General features: G+C 48.5%; 1 protein-coding gene across 1 annotated transcript in view; it reads right to left on the reverse strand.

Moving 5' to 3' along the window:
- The window catches only part of MDGA1 (MAM domain containing glycosylphosphatidylinositol anchor 1), a 142,736-nt gene extending 139,857 nt beyond the window's left edge, over positions 1 to 2,879 (reverse strand). Inside the window, exon 1 of the mRNA XM_053974235.1 lies at positions 2,753 to 2,879. Coding sequence (XP_053830210.1) covers positions 2,753 to 2,879 — 127 coding nt within the window. The remainder of the gene's footprint in view (positions 1 to 2,752) is intronic.
- Positions 2,880 to 15,367: the final 12,488 nt, after the last annotated feature.

The following is a 15,367-nucleotide window of genomic DNA, read 5'->3' on the forward strand; positions in this document are numbered from 1 at the left end:
TACAACAAGCCTCTTCAGGTAGCAGGCAAAAAGCACCTTGACTCCTAATTAAATTGCACCTCAATTGCAAATACTTCTTTCCCAGAACCCCCCTTATACACATTTTATTTATACCATTCATCTCAATAAACCTCTCCAACGACTCTGCTCTCCCAGACAGAGGTCTTTTGTGCGCATCCATGTGGGTGTATTATTTAAAGGGTACATCACATGGATACTTTATCTTGTTTAATCTGATTTAATCTCTGGAGATTTGCTAAAGTAAAATATATTTATAGACCCATATAGATGCCTTCCCCAGTCTCCACTGCCAATATGCAAAGGCAGGAAAAGAGATCTGAACCGTGACACATGAGTTCCCATAATTTTTACATTAGGCGCCACGTGAGATTGACATTCACAACACAGAATGCTGAAGTACAGCTTAAAGCTATGGCAAGAGACCAGTATAGAGGAAAAACCCAAGTGGAGGGGGGGCAGTGGGACTAATTTCTAATCCTGCTTTTTATTTATTTTTGCACATATAACAATACTAATCCAGCTCTTCTTGAGCCATCAGTAACAGCAACCTCACATCCAAAGAAACAGTGCTGGTTGCAGAAGGCATGAAATGAGCCCAGGGTAGTGGACTGAAGGCAGAATTGGAAGGACAATATGAAAACTATTAGTCACCGTCCAAGTTTGCAGTGTGCTGATTCCACGAGACACTGCTCTGGGCTGCACTCAGTGACATCTGCGTACTAAGGCTCCTGTTGTTCGATAGTTTGAAGAGGCAGGGGTGGGAAGAGGAAGGAAGACACTAGATTTCCCCTTTGTGTAGTTAAGTAAGAGAACAGATAGAAGTAGTGGACCATTTTGACTTAAAAGGATGCCTTCATCTTAGTGTGTGTGTGCATCTGTGCTTTCTTTTGTATACAGCTTCTTTAATCTCTCTCTGAGAGAAAAAGACAAAACATCAGTAAGTTATTCTGAAGATCTAATAGCAGCAACTTTGTCAAATGCAAGTTCACTGAAGTGTATGAAAAAATACAACAGGCAACTCTCTAAAGCACATTTAAGCAAACCTGGTTTTAAGCTCTGTCCCTCTTGCTACAATCCTAAGCAGTAAGTCCATTCTACAGCAACTGACAGCTAGCTATTCAGCAGCAAAAACACCAAAGTGAAATAATAAAAGTTCAACTAGAAGCAGATTACCTGTTTCAAAAGATTAAATTATATGCCATGACCAGGTTTCTGTACCACATACTCATTCTACTCCTCATCTTTCCAGCCTTTCAAGGGTCATACAATTTTCATCTGGATGTGCAGACTGGGAGAAAACACATATACTGAGAAGAAGAAAGAAAAAAATAAAGGAAGCTAAACACCCTCTATTTTAAAAGGTTATTTTACAAAACAGACCCAAACTCAAATTAACATCCCAGTCCTCAAGGAGAAAGGAGGAATTGTTTCCATTAAAGAAATACATCATTAAAAAGTGACCTACAAAGACTTACCCATAGTCAGTGAGTCTGAACTGATCTTTGCCAGAGCTCACACAAGAGACTGGCTGCGTGCTGTTAAAAAAGACGGAGCGGGGGGGCTGGACTCTCTCACTGGGGTCTCTCTTCAGAGCTCAGAGAGCTTGGCTTGTTAGAGGCAGTGGCATGCCTTCCAGAAGGACTTAACAGCAACGCACAACTGAGTTGTAAGCCAAGATAAAGCCGGCTTGTTATGAGAGACAAGACTTGTGGGTTGCTTTTATTTATTTTTTCCCAGTGTATTGGAAATGCAGATTTTGTAAAGCAAGAATTCAGAGGGGGCTGGGAGAAGGAAAGGGGGGCTGCACGTCTGGCTAAAGTAAATCCCAGGCGCTCTCTCAGCCCGAGGTTTGTGCTCGGCGGCACCGGGTGTTACCCCCCGCCTGTGCCGTCGCACTGAGGGGCTGCAGAAGCCAGACCTCTCATGAGGAGACCACCCGAGCTCGCCATTTGCCACCCTGCCTGCAAATAAGGAGAGGAAGTAAGCTCCGTAAATGCAAAAATAATAATAGGAAAAAAGGGGGGAAAAATCAAGCAGCTCGGCATCATCTCTGCCACAGACCACCACCCACCCATCTCCATCACCTTAAGAAGAAAATCAGCCGCGAAGTTCCACGGGGTGCAAAACCAGCCTCGCCTCGCCCCCACGGGGAGCCCGGCGGGGCTAGCCGTGGGGAGCCGAGCCGGGTGGAGCCGTGCCGGTGGCGGGAACGGGCAGCCCCCGGCACTCAGGGAACGAGACCGGGCAGCCCGCACGCCCTTCTCTCTGCTTCCCCGTGCCGGTGGTCCTGAGACCAAGGAAACCCGCAAGCGCATCGCCGAGAAGAGATCCTCCGTCCTCCCCCTGCCCCAAAGAAAATGCAACTCGGAGGTGCTCCCAGAGCCGCCCCCGCCGACATCAGCGTGGCGTCCCCAAGCGAGGCGGGTGGCGAGAGGGGAGGCAGGGCCGGGGTTCCGGTCGCTCCCCCGGCGGCAGTCCCGCCGGCGGTCCCTCCGTGCCATCTCGGCGGACTAGTACATGGGAGGCGGCCAGAGGTTACGGCGAGAAATTATGAAGTAGCTACAGGCGCTGGAAGCCCTATTGCTGCGTCAGTCTCTCCGATCAGGCTGAGACGAGGTTCGGCGGCGTCATTTACTTTCTCCTGCAGGTGCTTTTTAACTTTGATCCCACCACCGCCGTCTGCGCCCTCGCCCCCCACCCCTGCTTCGCAGAGAGCGACAGTGTCTCTTACCGTACACCCCTTGTCCCCTGCTGTACACGGGCACCAGAGACAGGAATAAAAAACAGATCATGTCCATCTTCAAGGCAGAGCCTTCATCGCCGGCGAAGAAAAACAGCCAAAACAGCTCAGGCAGCATCCGGCAGGGGAGCAAGGAGCAGCCGAAAGCCTCCTGAAACGCCGCCCCATGCGCCCCGCTCCACGCCGGGCACTGGCGCCCCTCGGGCGGAGGAAGGGACCCCCCCCACACACAGGGGCCACCTGGGGGTAAAATTTAAAATTTAGGAGGAAAAAAAAAAAAAAGAAAAAAAAGAAAGAAAAGAAAGGAGGTAGGGAGAGAGCAAGAGAAGGAGGCAGGGAGGGCAGAAACGCGGAGTATCGCTTCCCCTCTCCAGGTTGCTCGAGGATCTCCAGGCGAACAGGCAGCCGCGCCCGCACTCGGGGTACGGGGAAAGGCCAGGGGCACCGTGCCGGCACCGGGTAGGGCAGGATCAGGACCCGGGCCAACGCGGGCTCCTTTGTTCCGCGGGAGCTACCGAGCGCTGCCCCAAGTCCCGCGCTGCCCGAAGTGCTGCCAACTGGGGCCAACTTGAGTGAGTCCTCACCCTCCCTCCTCCTGACGAGGCTCTGGCCGCAGCCCCTGGAGCGGACGGGGAGAAGGAGAAGGAGGTGGAGAAAGAGGGGGGAAGCGAGGGTGGGGGGTAGGAGCCAGCTGCTGAAAGGCGGAGGAAGGGATAGGTGATTCTAGCTCCTCTTTTCCAGATCTTCTGAGGAGAGGATTGTTGTAATTAATCAAATCCAGGAAGGATTTTTTTTTTTTTTTTTTTTTTTTTTTTTTTTTTTTTTTTTTTTGTAGTGGCTCCCAAGAGCTCCCCCAGCAGCACTGCACCGCCCCAACCAGCCTGAAGGGAGAAGCAACCGAGAAGCAGACAGACCACGCACCCTCGCAGCGCCTGCAGCTCAGCCCGGCTCTCCTCGCCTCCTCCCTAGCCTGCCAGATCCTTCGCCCTTCAAAACTTTCCCTGATGTTGTGTGCCAGCCTCGTGTGGGTGCGTCGCCTCCGTTCTTGCCTGCTCCGCCCGCCTCGCAGAGGATTTGCAGCTGTACAGGGGCCCGTGCCTCTCTCCCTCGACGGCTGCCGGAGCTCCTAATGGGAACTAACGGGCTGCAACTGGACGGTAGCCGGCAGTGAGGGACAAGAAGATGGACAAAGTTGAGCTACTCCTGCCAGACGCCAGCTGGAAACCGCTTGGGAGGTCTCTACCCCACCGCTGTTTCCTGAAGCGCCAAAATCTCCTGCAGAAGTTGCCGGGAACGTCACCGCTCCCCAGCCGGCCCCGGGTCACTCCGCTCCACCGCCCCCCGACGGGACGTCCGGGGCTTCCTGCGCCCGCCAGCGGGGCTGGCCTGAGGGCGCCCCACACCTGCCTGCCGGCTCTGCCAGCCGCGCCTTATTTTCTACTCTGCTGGCTTTCCAGGTTTTCCCCCTACCCTCCTCACCATTTCATTCCCTTTCGCTTAAAAAAAAAAAAAAAAAAAACCCCAGCCAATTAAAGCGGGCATGCTGGGGAGAGCCCTGCCTCCTGCCCAATTCTGCGAGCTTCCCCACGCTTCGCCCCGGCCCAGTTATAGATAAGACTGCAGGAATGGGAGAAAAAGGGACTTGCTTCGGGCGGGAGACGGATTGTCAGTCCGGGGTACTCTCATCCTCAGGACCCTCGCGGCATGGTCGGCTTCTCCCGGCTGGAATCTGAGATGCCAAAGGATGGGGGGCAGCTCAGGTTTCCGGGGTGTCTCCGTGCTGGTGCTCGTTGGTGCCAGCAAAGTTTTTCGGGTCCCCCCAGGTAGGTTGCAGGCTGGCAGGGCTGCCCTGAGCATGCTGCTAGTGAGCGGCGGGGCGCGGCGCTCCTGCGGGGCGGGGGTGCTGTGCGGGGCCCCAGCCCGCTGCGCGGCTGCGGGGGCCGCGGTACTCGCAGGACTGCCGGCCCGGGCCGTGGTGATGCTCCTACATGAAACCCGGAGCGGGCAAGCTGTGCATGCCCCGCTCCCCGTGCCCCCGCGTAGGGCTCGGGCGAGAGGCCGGGAGGAAGAAGATGCTGAGCGAGCCCCGAGCATCACCACCGGCAGCGCGGGCTACGCGGGGCCCTGCCTTTACCATCTCTATCTCCGGCTGTTTTGCTAGAGAGATAAAACGCTGCTTCTGGGAAGCCTAGACCTGCTTGCCCCCGAGCTGGCGAGCCCACTCGTGCCTGTCCCGGGTCCATAGCAATGAGCCAGACCGTAAAGCGGAGCCAGCGCCGTGGAAACCCGTCTTAGCGGCGCGTTCTGTTCCCGGGTGCTGGGCTCCGGCTCGCCTTTTCCCCAGCGCTGGCTTAGCTGGGGCTCCCGTGTACGGGCTGATGCGGGTGTCCCTTAGCGACAGCGAGACCTCTCCGGCTCTTCCTCGGGGCTGCCCCCTGCGCGCCCCCCGCCTCGGCCACGCGTGGGCTTGGCGCGCTGCCCGCGGGGACTCCCGGCCCTGCCCCGCGGCCCTTCATCCACGCCCGCTCCCCGCGGCAGCTGGCGAGGGGTGCGGGACCCGGCAGGCACTGAGTTGTCATGTGAACAGGTCACTCCCTGGATAAAAATGTAATTAAAAAAAAATCAAAAGATATGACCCAAAGAGCGGCTGGCTGCTCAGTCATGCTCTAACAAACAAGCAATTAATAGATATAGCCCCTAATTAGCAAGTAGTTATTCCTATTGTAAACGGTGCTCAGTCAGAAAGAGAAAAGCAGTAGCTTGCACCAGGAAGACAGCAGCGATACAGAGAGGACAGTATCACCCTGGAGCACCGCGTTCCCCCGGTGCCCGGCATCCATGCACGTGGCAGGCAATTTCCCACTGGACTATATTCTGTCGCTTACCAGGATACTACCAGTATAAAACTGCCTTGTTTGATTTTGTGGTGGTTTAGGTTTCCTTTGTATTTCTTTTTGCTATAACTAAGGGAAAATTTGCCAAGAAACTGTGGTTTTCACACTCTTAAGATGCCTTTTCCATAGGCTGATAGCATAGAGCAGGGCACCTGTGAAAGCACCTGATATGAGCAAATTTATTCTTTAATACAATAACCCCTTGTCTGAGAAGGATTCAATCCTCCCTGCAGTGGGTGGTTGCAACGTTAATAAAGGATGCATAGGTAGAAGGAGGCAGCCAGCACCAGGACAGGTGGATCAACTGCTTTGCCACGGCATGAGCAGGAGCTGATGATAGTGACACAAAATAAAATTGCCTACATCTCCACAAAGCAGGTTGAAGGCAACCCAAGGAAAACAAGATGAAGAGAACGTTTGCAGATCCAGGAAGCTTCATGGTAATAAAATAAAACTGTGGAGACATGAGTCTTGTTCTTTTCTATGCATAATTTTGAAATAAGGATATTTATGTGGCATTTTGTAGCTCTTCCATTATTTTTTTCAGGGATGCTCATTAAATTATGGAACAGTGCCTCGGTGTTTGAATAAGTATGAATTACGTATCTGGCTAATGAGTCAAAAAAAATCAAACAAATGTATGCTTCACACCCCTTTTTTGTGTTAGTATTCAATGCACATGTTCATGTTTCACGGGCACAAATGCTTATGAAAGATGAATTTCTAAGTAAACTGCCAAAGTATATTCTGAGTAGGAAAAAATACTGCCAAAACCCAAGAACATAACTGCATTTGCTAAATAAGGTAATTAATAATTATTGCTTGAGGCCTAATAAATCATAGCATTCATAATTATGGAGTTTCCAATGGGTGACAGCAAGGCAGCGCTCCCATGCACACTTGCTAAGCAAGCTACTTGTTACAGGGAAACCATACACTGTAGTGATTCTACCTGTCAGAAAGCAAAGATGAAGGATGCCTTTCCTCCCCCCCGACTGTTTCCACAGAACATATTTGTCCCATCTTTCCATCTGGGAGTCAGTGTCTCTGGACACTTCTCAAGACCCCACTTGTCAAATGAGTCCTGTCTCTGAAATATTTATACATACTCCATCACCTATATTTCACAGCTCTGTTAAGAGGTAGACAGTCTCTGGGACAGCTGCTGTGTTCAAAGAGAGCAAATCATATAAAGCATGACACCAGGCAGGAAGCGACTGAAGAACCGTGTGAGGCCAAGGTCCAGTTGCACGAACATTAATTATCTCTGTGTCAATGTTTTCATGCTATACTCAGGTGCAGTCTGTCATTTCTTTCTTTCCTGGGATGATGCAACTATTTCTGGGCCCCAGTGATCTCTTCAGCTTGTGGCCTGACATTTCTATCACCTCTTTCCTGTTCATTTTCTTTGCAGCAAGCCATGCAAGAATGTCTCCAGGATCTATGAAGTTTGATCTCTTCCTCCCCTCCCTCCTTCCACACATATATGGAAGCTTTACTGCAACATTTCCCTCGCTATGCCTAGTGAAGGGAGTAGAAATAGGAATAGAAAAGGAACATAATGGAGCACCTTAGAGGCAATGGGCAAAGCCAGGGTGACTCCAAATGCTGCAGGAGAGATAAGAGTTGGGAAGGGGAAAGCTGGAGGACTCTGTAACACTGCAGCAGAGATGTTAGTAGGGAGATGGGAAAGCAAGGGAATTCTAACTGCATCATAGGTCGGCATCAAGGAGCTGAGCATACAGAGGTGTTCCTGTGCTGCTTCTGAACTGGAGCAGGTTCTGCAGCAGTGTGGAACAGGGCAACTGTCTGACCTGAGGCAATGAAATTTGGCAGCAAAGGAGCCAAAGAGGGGGAACTGGGAAAGGCAAGGGAAAGCCGGTGTGTGTGAGGAAGGGGAGCCCCCTCAAACTGCTGCAAACAAACTAGACAGAACAGAACTAGACAGAACACACAAACTCCTGGAGATGAGAAGCTGGGAAAAGCTACAATGACAGGATGTAGCCGAACAGTCTGCTGTCCATTTTCTTTCTGTTTAATTGATCTTCCCAGGAAAACTGTAAAAAAAATATATTAAAAATTCCTAGTTTGCCATTCTGAAGTGCTGGAATCAGAATCTCTGTGCAAAAAAAATTCCCCTGGTCTAGAACAGTGTTTCCCATTATTCATAACACCAAGCTAGTGCTGCTGCAATCCTAGATTCTCCTGGGTATCTCCTGCTTTCAGCATGAAGCATGCCAAGATAGGGCTATAAATCCCAAGGGTTTTGCTTTGCTGTCCTCAGTTCTCCTCATCTCCACTCCAGGGAACAGACCTGTGCAGTGCTCACTTTCTTCCCAGATGCATTTTACACCACTAGTGGTACCTCTGAGCCTCTTGTGTATTCTCTGCATTTTTGATTATCTCTTCTCGTCACAGATAGTGTTTGGTACTGAAAGGAGTGATGGAGAAGGAGTCCATCTCTGTTCTTCACCCAAGGTATTCATCCTACCTGAGCTTTATGACCCTTCCTCCCTGCACTTCCCAGATGCTGTTAGTCACAGGGCTGTGCCAGGATTTCTGACAGTACTTGCTATTGTATCAGATTCTGCTATTCCTGCCTTCTGCCTTCACCCAACTATACTTCGACACACTTCTGTTTCCTGGTTAAAGCTTATTTGAAAGCCATTGCAATCCCTTGCCCCTGTGATCTCAATGTGTGGCCACTCTTCTTTCTCTCACTCAAGTGCTCACCCCATGCCCTCCCCACTTCCCCCCTCCCTGCTTGTGCACTAAACCCAGAGGCTTTTAACACAACATTTTCTACCAATCTTTATGGTTCTTAGCCTATATATCTAGTTTGACAGAGATCCTGCTGGGTTGGGTTTTTTTCCTCTTATGCTTTAGGACAGATTTGGGCTGGTATAGGGGTGCAGACAAGTGTCTCAGCATCAGTGGGAACATCTTTTCTTGTTTCACCTTTTCTTTGATCTTTTTTCTCTTCTGCCTGCTTCTCCTTCTACATTCATGCTTTCTTCTTCTTTCCCACCCTCCCTTTCATGTGTAAAAAGCGAGTTGAAAAAATGTCAAGCTGGTGCTGGTCAAAGGAACCTGTTCTTCCTTTCTTCCATTTCCTTTTATTGCCTCGGTGCCCTCTCCTAGTCCACGTCTCCCAGACTGCGCTGGAAAGGGATACTTTTTCACAAAGAGCAGAGACAAAGGGTTCGAGCATGTTTCTCCCCTGTTCATGCCCTCTGCCACTACAAGCAAAAGGTTCATAGATTGCAGCTTTTGTCAGTGCCAGGCAGCTGGTCTAAAACATGTGATCCCTGCCCTGAGGTGGAGGTGGTAGTGCAGGTGACAGTAAAGGAGCTACTCCTGAAGTAGATACCTCCATCCAGAGGGCTGTGTTTGAACCAGTTGTCAGCACTCCCAGGAGAATGTGCTACTTGAATTTCCCTTGAGGGGTTTTAAACACCACTCACAGCATGGTGATGGTTTATTGCCTCATACAACTCTTAGATGGGACCTTCCTGTTTAGGCCTTGGTGGAGGCAGCCTTTGGCCACAGACAGCACATCATGTCTCCCTGATAAGAAGAGGAAGCCATCCTGCAGAGTCACTTCTGTGGAAGCACTCAGGTGAGGCTGTGGCTCACATGTCCTGACACCTCTAGTTGGTGAGAAAACACTCCAGCTGGTGTTCTCACTTCAGTTGCCCAGTGGCCACACTCATTTTTGGGAAGCTGATCCTATCAGCACATAGTGACTTAAAATAACACACAAGAAGTTCCTCAGTCCCTTTTTGTCCTTAGAGGGAGCCACCCTCACTTCAAGAAATGAGCATTTGTGTTTTGGATATTAAAAGGTAGCTGCAGAATAAACTATTTTTCTGCCAGAATCTCTCTTCACTATCCATCCCAGACCACAAGAGCTGGCAGAGCTGGTTGCAGAAAGATCCAACAGTGTGCCAGGCAGGCTGCAGAGAAGAACATCCCATTTAATGCCTGAAGGAGCCCCACTGCTTCCTGGGGGACCATACCTTGCTGTTCAGAGATGCAGCTCTCCACCAGCCTCTCACTGCAACACAAAAATGAAAAAAAAAAAAAGAAATCTGTAGCTGTCAAAGCCAATGTGCACTGCCACAGTCTGAACAGCTTGGGCAGTCAGACCTTTGCTGGGATGGGCTTTGTTCCACCCAGGAGAATGGGTGTGCAGTCCCCAGCTCACATGGCCATCACTGGCTGTTTTGACTGGAGATACCTGAGTCAACCCAGTGCCTGGTGGAGGCTTCCTCTTACTCTTTTTTTGGCAGCTCTCCAGCTGACTGCTATTTTCCTTCACTACCACAAATCCACTCTCCAAGCCTGACCCATCTTCCCTCTGCCCAAACTCCTTCTAGGAGTGTTATAAATAAACACAGCTTTGATGTGAGTTTTGGAAATCCTGAGGCCAGAGTTCTTGCTGGAAATATAGTGGTCCCTGTGTACTTATCTCTTCCAGAGGCACTCAAAGATGGATGTGGACACTTATGTTTTAATTCAAAATGACTTATATGGCCTGTTTCACTGTCATTCCTTGCTCTGCTCGTACCTATAGCTCAGGGTGGCAGGTGAATTCATCGGAGAGTTTCCAGGCTTAAGGAGAGAATGCAAAGAGCTGCCTTACTGGGCAATGCATGTCTCGGTGCCACTGAACTTCCTTGCTTTGGCTCTGTAAGCTGATGAGGTCTGGAGGGATAGAGGGCTGCAAATCTTACTTCCATGAGGGAGGATACTCTGAGCTCATCTGCGAGGACAGGGACTCTCAGCTCTCATTTGTGCTCCTCAGCAGTCTCTGCACATATACCACTTGTATAAAAACATTATTTCATCTCAGTGTTTTGATCCTGTATTATATTAAGAAAACTTGGATGCCTGAAGTCCAAGTGCTTTGAGAAACGTGGAACACAAAGAAAATCATGGGTAGTTAGCCCTTCTGACTTAATCTAAAAGCCACTCCCTTCTCATGACCCAAATCTAGCCCATGGCACAAAAGCAGCAAACAAGGCTAAGCTGCTTTAAGTGAGTTTGAGAATAAAGCCCCTACAGTTAACTTGTGCAGAAGTAGTTTCCTTGTTGGATATTACATACAGTCTATGAGCTACCCTTAAATGTTGCTATTGCCGCTTTGTTTTCAGGTGTTGTTTGCCACTGCTGCAGTACTTGACTCAAGGATCCAGTGATTTCTTTTTTTTTTTTTTTTTTTGTGTTAACCTCTATGTACACACACACACACACATACACACACACATACACATACACATACACACACACATCCTTTTCCCTTCTGTCCAGTGATACACTGCAGCTACATTTTTAGCAAACTGCCTGTTGAAGTGAAAATATCTTTAAAATTCATTGCACAAATCCAAAAGTTGCAAAAGAAATGTTGAAAGAAGAGAAAATGTTCAGAACTGCTGAAAGGATGTAAAACACAACACATGCACACACGCACATACACACACATATGCACCAAGGATTGCTGTTCCCTCTTTACCTTTGGGGTGAGTCTGAAACACAATTCCATGTTGCTTCTAGGTTTAAATATTCTCACATCCTTAAGGCACAGCAGCATCCTTGTTTTCCCTCTGTAAATGGATCCATTTTAGTAAATTCATGGTGAAATACCCTGTTTAAACTTCATATGTTTATAATACAATTGTACAGCAATTCAGAGTTAGAAGAACCATTACTGTAAAACTAAGTAACACTAGATGCTACATGTAAGAAATTAACAGAAAAACCCTACTGAGAGGAAATTATAGTAAAACCAACCCCATTTACCAACATGTTTTTCATTGGAGTTGCTCTGATCATTTTAGAGAAGCTGGGGCTGGGGCTGGGGCTACCTGGGGACACAAGACAGGTGTGTGAGTCCTATGTAGCACTGAAACACTGCTCCTGGGGAGGCAGCTTACCAGCAGAGCTGCTCTTTTCAGGATCACCCATCTCCTCACTGCTTCCAATCAAGACAAGTGAACTTGCACACACACAGAGGGCTTCTGCTGGCATGGCTGTCTCAGCCAGGAGTTGCAACTCTGATCAAAAGCAAGCATGAAGGAGCACTCCCCTGTGTGAGGAGGGGACTGAAACACAGAGCCGAGGTGTGACTCACCCAAACTCAGAGAGCGAGGCAGAGAGATGAGCAGAGCTGGAACAGAGTACTTTCTTGCCTCATTTCTCAGCATGGCTGCAGACAGACAGCATTGCCACTGAACTGTGTATTCCAATGTATAATTACTTGCTTATTAGCTGGCTAGCTCATTATGCCAAGAAAGTTATTGGGAATGTGGAACCAAGACATTTCTCCTCTTCCTGCCTTTCAGATAAAAGAAATGCCAGATCATACAACCTGCTGGGGACCTTCACCTTCTCCACTCTTCATAGGCTGTCAGAAGTTGAAGTTTGATTGATTTCTCAGTTACATCTAGTCCTCAAAAGAAAGAGAAAAAGAGCTAATCATGCTAGCCTGATACTAAAGTCAGAGAATTTGATGGCTGTTGCTATTGCTGCTTCCGGAGTATGTGCTGGGCACATGGGTGATCTTGTACCAAGCCTTGAAGATGTCGGGAGCAACCAGCCTTATCACACACCATTGCTTGGATGGACAGGACCCTTGTCATTGTGGAGGAGCTCATTAAGACATCCTTCATTCTTTCTATTCTTGTTCTTTGGTATCACCCCCTTAGTATTTCACTTCTCTTCTACTCTGCACAGACTGGGGGGGGACTATGATATGGAGTGCCAGCCTGAGGTAAAGCCAAATGCAGGGCCACTGGAGCCAAGATAGGGCTTGGCTTACCTACTGTTTAGGTGACCTTTTCCTAAAGCTTAAAAACGTAATCCCCTCTGTTGCAACCTCCCTCTAGGGGCTCACCAGTCACTGCAGTGTTTTAAGGCATATCAATTCATGTCTGAAGTGCTGCACACTCACCCTGTGGGTTTCCAAAGAAGTCTGTCCACGCAGCTCCCCAGGTGGCTGCTCTCTGCTGAAGGGTGAGGCATTTCTCCTTGCTGAACCAACCCCTGCATCCGAACTTCCCCAGGCAGATCAGTTGAGGTCTTTGAGCAGCAGCGACAGACTTCCCTATTAGCTATGTCAATCAGTAAAATTAGTGGGAAATTGCATAATTTTCAGATGGACAAAATCATTTAGATTACAGAGACAGGAGGAAACACTGCTGGTCTGATCTCCTGTTCTAATCAAAGTGCATTGTGAGGAACAACCTCAGTACTGATTTCTGATAAGCCAGTAATAAACCATTCATTTATATTTCACACAAAGCAGTGCCATATTCCATCAGGATGCACAAACCAGTATTCTGAAGGAACAAAACCCATTTGGAATCAGATTTACAGCCCTTCAGCAGCCCTCAGATTTGCAGGTAGTCCAGAATATCTGACTTCCTGGAAGGTTTCATGGCATGTGATGCTGGCACTGAGGAATAGATGTCTCTGATTTTCCCACTCTGATTTTTCCTGGTCTTTGGTATGAAGAAAGAGGGAGACAAGTGCCACACTCCAGCCAGCTTCAGGGAGGACTGGAGGAACCAGCAAAATCCAGGTAAGAGGGAGGAGCTAGTGGGGAGTCAGGCAGCACTGACTCAGGAGTCAATGGAGTGGACAAAGGAGGGGCTGGAATATGGCCTGGGAGAGAGATGAAAGAGGGGCACTGAGGCAGCTTAAAGCATGGAAGGAGAAACAAGGACTGCTGAAAAGATGCTGGAAGCAAGTAGACAACTGAAGCTTGGGGAAAGCTGGAATGAAGAAGGGACTGGTGGCCCCTGGTTGGGCTGAAATGTGGTCCTGGGCGGTGGGTATGGCAAGGGGAGGCTTGTTGGGGGGAGGCTGGGTAGGGTCCCCAGGACCTGGCAGCTCTGCCCCTTCTTTCTGCCTAGCTAGCCCTTATTTTTCTCCCTTCCACCTTTGTGCACCCCTCGCTTCCCTCATACCCTGCCTTAATTCCCTTACAGTCCTGCCTTTGCAATGAAGCCAGTGGCATTGGAAGGGCTGATAGAAAGGGGGAGTCTCAGGAAAGAATAAGGTGAAAAATGTTTCCTTGTGCCTGAAGATCCAGTCCAGCTGCCCTGGGCACACCTGGTCTTGGGGGTAACATGGAGTTGGGTCATTGCAGCTGACAGGGGATGAGCTCATCCCTGCTCCAAACATCCTGTGTGAGGTGTCTCATGTAAAATACTCTTCTGTATTCCCCATGTACCTCTGAGTCCCTGAAAATAGCAGACATATTGATAAAAGATGCCTGAGAAAAAATATTTTACAGGAACCAATAGATTCCTTTCTCTCTGGAAAATAAGCATTGGTTAATCAAGAAATTACCAATAAAAATTTCTCATATGAGCACTTTCCCCCCCTGCCCTTGTTTGTCAGGCTAGAGGATCACATTTCATTTTCAAACTGCAGTTCTACATTTATCATCCCTGATTTAGCAAATTGCCTCTTGCAGAAACAATGTCTAACCTACCTTTATTTAAGATTTTGCAGGATAATGTGTTTATGTTGGACTCAGAGAGGCTCACAAAAATGTTGTGAACATATTGCAGTGGAGGTAATAGAAATTATTTTAGATTCAAAATATTCCTCCTCAAGTAACACTTTCAGAAAATATTGTATTATCAGTAAGACTTAACTCTAAAATCTTGAGGCAAGAATTTTGTTGTCCTTCTCCTTTACTTTTTTTCTTAGCAGGGATCAGAATCAACCTTTTAATAAGCCTCTCTTTGTAGTCAAAATAGAAGAAGGTGAAGATGTTGGCTCAAGACTTATCATCAGGGTAGGTAAAATTTAATTTTGCAGTCCAAAGATTTTCACTTCACCCTTGGGCAAGCAAGTCAGCTCTGTGGCAGCAGCAGAGTGGGTCCCTCCCTAGATGTGCTGCTTCTTTTCTATCCATGCAGCTTGGAGGGGAAAGGCCGGACAGTGCGGTCATGCTTGCTGCAGCCACAGCCATCCCCGCCTCTTCCAGCCAAGCAAACTAGGCTGCTGGTAGCCCCTGGCAGGCTCCTGCCTTTGGCAGCCAACAGCTTTGCCCGTGCTTGAAACCAGCCCTGTCTGTAATAAGGTAGAGAAACTCATACCTGCAAAGCTGAGTCTGGAATCGTGATATTATGGCTGCAAATGGAACCTCCCACTTCTATGGAAGGATGCAGGTAATTGGGCTATCTCGCAGAAAACAAATTCTTCTGCCCTATAAACTGCAGTCAGTACACATAATGCAATCTCATTGTGCCAGGGTGGAAAGGGGAGTCTTGGGAATGGGGGTGGTTTGCTCACCCCAAGCAGGAGAGGACTTCTGTGCCCTTGGCACACACAGCTAAACTCCAGGAGATCATAACAGTCACACATACGACCCCTTTCCATTTGAGCTCCGTGGGAATACTATCAAGATTATGATTTCCAGTGAAATCAATAAGAAAGTAAGAGGGCATCAACAAAATCATTAATAATTTCTCTCAATTATAACCTAGTTTCTTCAAATACAGCTGTTGCTGGAGCCTCCAGCCAGAGTTAATGATACGGAAAATCTGAAGGACAATAAACAGTATATCCTTGAGCTAGCAGGATGTGAACAAACAGTAAACAAAAATGAAAATGTCAAAGGGGTTAAATCTTTAATAAACTACCATTCCAATATTGTTTGATAAGCTCTCCTTCAGATGTTGCACAAATATTCTCA

This window comes from Vidua macroura, chromosome 3, assembly GCF_024509145.1.
Source record: "Vidua macroura isolate BioBank_ID:100142 chromosome 3, ASM2450914v1, whole genome shotgun sequence".
Taxonomy (NCBI): Eukaryota; Metazoa; Chordata; class Aves; order Passeriformes; family Viduidae; genus Vidua; species Vidua macroura.